Source organism: Phaethon lepturus, unplaced genomic scaffold, assembly GCF_000687285.1.
Source record: "Phaethon lepturus isolate BGI_N335 unplaced genomic scaffold, ASM68728v1 scaffold25563, whole genome shotgun sequence".
NCBI classification, from domain to species: Eukaryota; Metazoa; Chordata; class Aves; order Phaethontiformes; family Phaethontidae; genus Phaethon; species Phaethon lepturus.
In genome coordinates this window covers 1890-10829 of record NW_010527367.1, presented here as the reverse complement: position 1 = coordinate 10829, position 8940 = coordinate 1890, and the positions used below count along the sequence as shown (strand labels likewise).

The 8940-nt window shown below is 49.9% G+C and overlaps 1 protein-coding gene across 1 annotated transcript; it reads left to right on the top strand.

Moving 5' to 3' along the window:
- Positions 1-7193: 7193 nt before the first annotated feature.
- LOC104617927 (dnaJ homolog subfamily B member 8-like) lies at positions 7194-7868 on the top strand. Its single transcript, XM_010283369.1, has one exon. The coding sequence runs from the start codon at positions 7194-7196 to the stop codon at positions 7866-7868; it is 675 nt and encodes a 224-aa protein (XP_010281671.1).
- Positions 7869-8940: the final 1072 nt, after the last annotated feature.

The window sequence follows — 8940 nt, the reverse complement described above, 5'->3', positions numbered from 1 at the left end:
TCTGCATTCCTCCTCCCCTCCCTCCTTTCCCTTTTTTCAACCCCCCTTCTTCCTTTATCTCCTTTTCATCTGCTCTTGCCTGTTAAACGTTATCTCTGCTCCTCGTTCGGAACCGAGTCCCAGGAAAGGGCAGTTATGGTGGGGCACACAAGCGGGGTGCTGAGGAATGGCAAACATTTCAGATGAATTTGCAAAGTTTCTGAGGGTCAGGGTGGAGGGAAGCGAGGGGAGAGGGTCTCATCAGACCAAACCGCTGCCAGGTAGACTTCAGCCAGGATAGGAAAATGCAGCGTGGTTTGGCCAATATATGCAGCAGGTTCCCGAGTCCCCTAAGGCAGGACCACTGCCTCTGGGCAGCCTCGTCTGCCCAGCCGTGCACGTGGGCGGACTGCTGTGACCCTGCACGCCCAGCCCCACAGTCGCACACGCTCTCGTGGCGTCAACGCCACATTTACTGCAAGTCGAGATCGAAAAGCAAAACAGTAGGGATGCGGATTCTACAGTCATTAAAAATTATTTAAAAAATATAACCTCCTCCTCCTTTCCTGTGGCTCATTCAGTAAAAGAAGGTCTACAAAATGAGCAAACGTCAGCTGTACCCAACACAACCCTCAGCACCTACGCTGCTCCAAGGGAGCGGCGCTGCGCAGCCACCTCCGCGCCACAACGCTGCCGAAACTGCCTTCTCCGGGCCTGGACGACCCTGGGAGAGGGAAAAACTCTAGCAATGCCATCTGGGAGGCCTGACCCACTTTCTTCAGAGAAATGTGGCACGAGCTCGAGGACTTGGCTTTTCTGAAAGAGGCTGACGCGCGTTTTTGCAAGCGCTGCCGTCGACCCCTGTGCTGGACCCCGAAAGCAAACCCCGGCGCCCAAAGGAGAGCTCGGCGCTGACTCACGCATGCCATTGCAGCTGGAGCCTGCGCACCGGGGGCTGCAGGGCTCTGCTTTCCAAAAAACAGGCTGGGGCTTTTAACCTCGAGCCAGCCGAAGCACAGCCCGCCCCGAGTGCTGGCCCCCGGGCGCTTGCGCAAGGACAGGGAGCCAGGAGGTCTGGGGCAACCGCCCGCCGAGCCCATCCCCTCCACACTTACTGCATGGTGGGTGCTTCATCCACTTGATTAGGGAGAAAGGCATCCCATGGCATCTTCTGGTGGCTCCCCAGGATTTGTCCCCAGCTCCCCGTGCTCAGACAGTGATCATAAGCTCTGCTCCCCGCAGGACAGCAGGTTGGCACTGGATGCTGCATCCCCACCTTGGCTTCAGTTAGCGCTCCCAGACCAAAATCTATGTCCTTGGCACAGGCTGGACCAATCCTTGAAGCAGGCTGGTTTCCAGCTCTCCATCTTTCTAGGAAAATGAAAGAAAGCATATAATGCCAAAGGTGCTTACCCCTAAGCAGTTTTCTTGAAGGAACTTTGTCCTGGATAAACCCAATGACAGCCAAGATCCAGCATTACTGCAACTCATCCTCATTAATGACTCCTCTGAGAATCTCTCCTTAGCGCTCCGCTCTCGGGGGTCACCCAGCTCCAGGGTCGGGGGGCACCAGTGAGGTAAGTGGAAAACTGGGAGGGACCCGTGCATTGGTCGAAAGCCTCATCGTTCTCACTCTGGCAGTCTTCACCACAGCTCAGCGGCAACGCTGCTTCGCCTGTCTCCGTGTGACCAGTTCACCCAGGAGCTCATGTTCCCGCACAGAAGAACATGGGTGAGACCACAGAGCTCCTTTGCAAGCACCAAGCAAAGACCCTCGGACCCCAGGTAAATGCCAATGGCTCTCCAGCTAGGGAGGACCGTCCCTCCTCCCAGGGGATGCAACATCCTCTTCAAGGCCTCCACTTGCTCCCTCGCTGCAGTCAGACAGGGGCAAATGCTACTCCAGCACTACCACTGGTCTCTGGGCTGAAGCAGCGGCAGGGGCTCCATGTCTGCACATAAGCAGCGAAACCACAGCGTGCAAAGAAAGGATGGCGTCCCCGGTCAGTGTGTATGTGTGTGTGCACATCCGCCGTCTCAGGAGCCAGGGCAGGGCAGAAGGGCTCTTTGGAGAGCATAGGTTTGAGCCATGGGAGCAAGGGCAACTTGTGATCCCAAGGCAGCATGGCTGCACCGCTCAGAAGCTCTCTGGAATGGGGCTATACACCGAATTTATGACCTCTTAAGTCATCGCATTTACAATTTATATTCTCTAGTCTTTTAATCTCAGCAATAAACTTGGACTTAACCTTTGCTGAGGCAGTGTGGAAATTTCACTGTTCCTGGCAGCCCCATGTATGAGATGCCCATAGGCAGGACCAGAACATGCTTCCTCATGGCTTCAGTGTGGAGTGTCTTCTCCAGTTCCTGGCTCCCAGTGATCAGTGACCGATCAGTCCTCCACCTGCTACCTTGATTGCCCAGACCCCTTCTTGGACATAGGTGTAACACACTAGCAAACACTGGGGGACAAACACTTACAGCAGTCCCCTACATTCCCTCTTAGCTTCTAGAGAAAGGGGCTGCTTCTTTTAATCAGGGGGATTCAGGTCTATGTGCACATCACCAGGACCCTCACCTAAGTTTTGTACCACTTGGGACCGTCCCATCCCCTGCAAACCAGCCCCACTGGTGCGTTTTTACCCACCTAGAGTCGCTTTACTTCAGAGATTCACATCAGAAGAACCATCTCCAGAAGGTTTCCTGCTGGAGCAGTGGCTCTCAACTGGAACCGGTCTCCAAAGTGGGCACCTCCTTCACAAACTGAGACCTAAAATTGAGATGGAATTGGCACTGATAAACCTACTAACAGAGGCAGGCCCTCCCTGCTTGGATGAACCCCACACTTTCAGAAAAGGGTGGTATAATTTCCGCAGAATGCTTGAGTGGCCTCAAATAACACACTGAACTGTCAGGCACAAACCCAAGCAATGGCGTGAGCCAGCACTGAAATAATGAGAAGCTGATCTACAGCTTTTCCCCTCTGGTTTATTAAATGAATGCTCCACATACCACTTCCCACTGACTGGAGACAGAGAGAAAATCCCAGGACAGTAACTCATCATCCTTTCTTCCCCTGAGAAGATTCAAGGCTGTGGCTATGTATGGATGTTGTGAAGTGATAAAGTTGCTGCGGCTTCGCGAGTTACCACGCATCAGCTGAGCCGTGCTGTCTGACCGCGCGCGTTCTCCCGGCTCCCTGCAACTGGGTGGTAAAACATGTTTGCTCACGATGGGGCTGGAGCAGGTACACCGTCGGCGGGCTCCAGATAAGCATGCTTTGCTGATAAGCAGTGCCTCATTAAGCCCCAGGACTCAACGGCTTGCAACACAATCCTTGGCCCAGAAGTCCCTCCTCTTTTCAAGTTGTAGCCCTCAGTCATGGAACTGGCAATGGGAAACCGCTCTGGGAAAGCGGTCAATATTGAATTAATTCCTGTGCATAGCATGGAGAGGAAGGAGGGTCAGGGACCATGCTGAAGAGGAGAAATAGTAGGAGGACCGGCCAACCATGCTGCTGAGTACAACCTCAGCATAGCCATACCTGGATGAGGATAGTGCAGGTGACACATGGAGATGACCCAGGTAATGAAACCAAAGTGCTCTGAATTCTGCTGGGGTTAGAGTCCATAGACACAAGTTACAGCACCGTTTGGGCTTTCCAAGACTGGAGCAAGGCCTTGCCCTGGGCACAGGGCACAATCTAACATAAAATAGCATGTCAGGCTCACCCTTGACTCCACTAAGCAGGACCAGGCCTCCTCTTTGGCTTCATACCTCAAAAAGCCTGGTTTCATGAGGTTCCTGCCCCTGGCCACCACCCAGAAGCTGGTGGTCTTCTTGCCTGAACCTTGGTTTAGCCTCAAGCCCCAACCTGGGGCTCAGAAAAGCTGAATAGAGACCCAGATCTCTGGATCCTCCTACAGCTCTGTCTCCCAGCCTCTGGGGGTCCCTCCCAGGCTGCACTCCATGGAGCCATCCCATCTCCCATCCCACAACCAACCTCCATGCTGAGCCTGACACGTGGGATCAATGCACGGGGCACATTGAGCCTCCCTCCTGCCCATGGAGGTGGTAATCCATATCATTTAAGCCTTTTCTGCTCAATATTCACAGCTGCAAAAACAGTAAGCAAACTCCTGACCTCCCGAGACTAAACACCAGGTACCTAACCTACACCATCTCTCCTCTGGTCCACCCAGACACTTTTGGGGTGGCAGCTACACCTGTTTAGGACAGGTTCTTCTTATCAAGATGTTGCCCTTGTATTTTGAGAGGCAAGGAGACATTCTCTGGGGCAATTTTTCTATTTCTTTCTTATATCTTTTTCTGAAGTCAGGCAGGTCCCCCCGGTCCCCTCCAGCAGGAGGTCAGCCTAATGCGTCCATCCCCAGCCATGTTCTGCGGGAACATGGCTGAAACGGCGAGTGCAACGTCCCCTCCGATGAGGCTGCCCTGGGGGTAGGCGTCCGATGACAGTTTGACTGGTGGCGTGAAGTGCGACTCGTGTTTGTTTGGATAGTCAAAGGACTTGGAACAAATGTCTCCAACTCATGTTGATTTAGATAAAAGGACCCCGGCCTTGTCAGAGGATCAATGGGGCTGGCAAGAAACCACTCATGTAGACCCTCTTTGCCCCCAGACCCTTTTAGAATACAAAATAATAATAACAACAACAGCAGCAACATTTTCACAGCTCAGGGACGCTCACTCCTTTCTGGACCAGGGCGTGTTGGGGTGCCGAGAGCAAGGTCAGGGATCAGGCTACAAGTCTGGGGTCACCTGCAGTCTGGGTGACCGAAAGCTTGGGGCGTTTCGCAGATTAGTGCCTTGTGTTTCGTTTCCCACCCCGACCTGGCTGACATCCCCTTCCCTTGCAGACCCGATGCCTGGCTGGGAGGGAAGAGCAGGCTGGACGTGGCGGTGCCTGGAGTGGGGGACGGGGGACAGGGACCGCTGCATCCGCATCCATCTGGCATACTGAAGCAGCGAATGAAGGAAAAGGAGGGGGTGGGTAGAAGAGAAAATCCCAAAGATCCTCGGATAATAAGCACCATTAAGGTTAGTCTGTCTCATGATTGTTTCTTATTAAAAAGAGACTGTACTTTATCTGTGCAGGATATGCCGTTTGGATGAGGGAATTAGCAGAGTGACTGCCTCCATATCATCTAATTAGCAAAAATGTTGATAAGCAGATACAATCACATATGATTAGGATCCTTTTAAAAAGCCACTCCATTAATTAAATAGACAGAAAGGCCGCCTCCAGCCCTCGCGTGCCACTGATTAGAATACAAATATTTACACTAATCTCACCTCCATCAGCCATGGGACACTTTTGAGTATTTTTAGTGACATCAGATTACTATTGATTTTCATCCCCAATGTCAGACCATTTTGTTAGTATCTGAAAGTGCTGCCTTCAGTTTCGGATGCTTTAAATCATGTTAAGGGTTTATCTTAATGACGCTGCTGATAACCACTGTTCAGGTCACTCGTACTTTCTCTTCAAAGAACACAGTCTGGGCTGGTTTTTATTGTTTGTACTTGAGATTTAAGATACGAAAAACATTTCTCATTTCAAAGCCTTGGTTTCTAGGGATGGGACTGACAGGCTAGCTTGGGTCTTGTTACTTGATGTGTGCATGTCTCTCCCATTTCCCTTTCTTTCTGCCTCTCCTCGACCCTTTCTTTTTTCCCTGCAAACCCTTTTGGCTCACAGCAGTGGCCTCTCTTGAATGGCTGCTAATCTTCGACGCCTGCTGCAGGCAGCAGACAGACAGGCAGTGAGCGTCCCCCGTTCGGGGATGACAGGAGAAAAACATTCCCTACTTTTCAGATGGGTAGGATGCACTAAATCCAAGACAGATAATCCAGTGCGCCAGCCAGTCTGCGACAGGCACTCATCATCAAAAGCAAGTATGGGAGGAGATGATTTGCAAAGAGACAGCGTAAGGCAGAGTCATCTCCTTCCTTCCATGCACAGCCCCACTCTCTGCAGCGGATTAACGCCTGGGACCCTCCAACAGACTTCTCTGATGTCCCATTTTCCCTTCTGAGTAACAGAGAGTAGGAACAGCAATTGAACTTGTCTGTGTTGAGTTCATGTGTTATCCCTGTTGTACGTGCATCCACCTTGGGACAGATATCCAAAAGAAGACATAGAAAAGAGGCTAAGGTTGTTAATGAGCTTCATTCTCGGCATTTATTTTGGTACCAGTGTGACAGCTAAGCTCTTCTGGAAGTGTTAGGTTTGGATATAAACTCAGAAGAGATCATGATGGCCATCTCAACATCATCTTAGGAAAAAAGGCCCGCTCTGGGTTAAAAACAGCCACATGAGGAGATTCCAATGATTCATTAACTTCATCATGAAGGACACGCAACTTATTTGGAGTTAAATATGGCTAGTGCCACCTTCCAACTGCTTTTTCCAGGAGCCTGAAGATCCCTGTGCCATTGAATTTCTGTTTCCATGCAGGTTCTTACAGACTATGATGAAGCTGACACTGAACTTCCCCTTAATACTAAGACACTTTCCCCAAGTATCTCTCTCCAGAGAATATTTTCCAAACCCTTAATCACATATTAGGGCTCTTCCCTGAGTCTTCTTCAATTTATCAACGCTTTTCCCACAGTGTGAGTAGCCAAACTGCAAACAGCTTTCCTACAGATGCTGCTATAGCATAATATGCCCCATAGAGGTAATATGGCCTCACTACACCACACGTGCCTGGACTGCACATGAAACCACATTGAGTATCTGAGAATCCCACGTTTTGGCAGGTGCAGGCAAAAAAATAATCTAACAAAATCATACATCACAGTTGTGACATCACGGCTACATCAGGCATCTACATCTGCCTTTAAAAACGTAAGGCCAGTGACAACCAGCTCTACCCTAGAATGAAGTCAGGTCAACTGATCAATGATTGGCTGAGCCCCCTCCGAGGTCACAATCTCATGATTTGTGGACCACAGGCTTAAAAAGAAAGGACACGGTCAAGCAGCACTTTTCTCCCTGTGTGGCCTCGTAATGCAAAAGGACAGAACAGATCAAGGGGTGAACCGAGCATCTACCCCACACTGAGGAGCACAGCGGCAGCAGGTGTCCAGGAGTCTCTGCATACTGACCATCAGGATCCTTGGTCTTCGTGTCCTTGGTGAGAGAGAGGTACCAGGAATCTTTCACACAGCCCCACCTTTCCTTTGAGATGGTGGATTATTACAAAGTCCTCGGACTGCAAAAAAGTGCCTCACAGGATGATGTTAAGAAATCCTACCACAAACTGGCACTAAAATGGCATCCTGATAAGAATCCCAGCAACAAGGAGGAAGCCGAGAAGAAATTCAAAGCAGTTGCTGAGGCATATGAGGTTTTGTCTGACCCTCAGAAACGATTGCTCTATGACAGGTCTGTTAAGGAGAGCAGATCCCACAGAGGAAGAAGTGCCATGGGGAGTCATAACAACTCCTTTGATTCCCCTTACATATTCCATGACCTCGAGGAAACCTTTAGGGAAGTCTTTGGAGGGATAGATCCCTTTGTACATGTTTTCTGGGACCCCTTCAACAACATCAGAAACAATGGTGAAAACTGGCACAGGACAAGTGGAAGAGGAAGAAGCTCCACCCTGTTTTCTGACTTTGTGGAGTCATTTATGCCATGGGATTCTTTCAGCCCCAGCGAGCAGCCTGCTTCCTCCTCTGCTGAGGACACAGCTGGGCCACACAGTGTCAGTTCAGTGCTAACCACTACCGAAGTGATCAACGGCAAGAAGATCACCACCCGGAAAATCATCAAGAATGGGCAGGAGAGAACAGAAGTGGAAGAAGATGGCCAGTTGAGGTCTGTCACAATAAACGGAAGAGACCACCTGAACTTATAACGTCCCTCAGCACAAACATTAACTGCAAGCTGTAGGACGTGCTCTCATTGCTCAACGGATGGGATCTACTACAAGTACTAATAAACGCTGAGTTCATGACACAACCGATGCAGACTTCTCAATGGTTGGGAACGAATACTTCACAGGTAAAGATAAGGAGTTACGCTAAAGAGAGGGACTTTACTAACCCTGTGTAAGGTGATACATAGTGCTTGTTCAGTAAAGAAGTATAGCAGACGTATGTGAAAGCAACCTTGCCAGTTTGCCTAAGAGACCAAGTTGATTAATATAACAAGAGGAGACAGGCTGGTTGATGGAAAGGTAAGAAAGAGCTCTACAACAAGCTATTTGTCCTCTTCCCACCCCTTGAAATGCCAATCTTGAAGTCTACTAGCTAGAAGAATAAAGACTTATGTGACTCTCATACACAACCCTGAGGCTGAGTGAAGAATATCCTACCTTTGGTGTGTGAGAAGATGCATATTCATTGAAAAAAAAATTTTGTACACAGGCAAGAAAACGGGGAACATTCAGTGGGTCACACAGAGCCTGAGGAAAGGGACTGGCGTAGGAAAAGCCAATGGAAGGAAGAAAATGCTGTTCCTCAGACTGTAAAAGAAAATGGGGAATTTCTTGAGAATGCCCTGAAAATTATGACCAGAGACTCCGCTGGAAACACTATGTAGCTCAGGGGCTGAAATTAAGCGGGGAGGTAAATTTGGCTCTTGAACTGGGACAACCTGTGGTCCCTTTCTGCTTGTAGTCATTCAAACAAAAAGAGCTAAATTCAAACCACGAGCCAACAGATTCCAGGGGGCTGAGTTTAGCTCCCTCTTTGTGCAAAGCTGGATGCGGGGACTTAGATGGTGCTTTACCATCCTTATTGTCTTGCTCACAGCTGCAACAACCAGTTCACAATGCGTTTCTTGCACAGCCTGCCAGCATGTTGCTTTCGTCCTCCACTGAGCTAAGGAACGCGCTCCCTACGTTTCTGCCCTCCGCTGTGCTGACATGAACCACTGAGCCTTGTTTCTTGCTTGGCCAGATCACCTTAGGCATTTAAAATCTTACA

Bases quoted from the DNA above. Each gene is read 5' to 3' on its own strand.
- LOC104617927 (XM_010283369.1), top strand. From the start codon at position 7,194: ATGGTGGATTATTACAAAGTCCTCGGACTGCAAAAAAGTGCCTCACAG.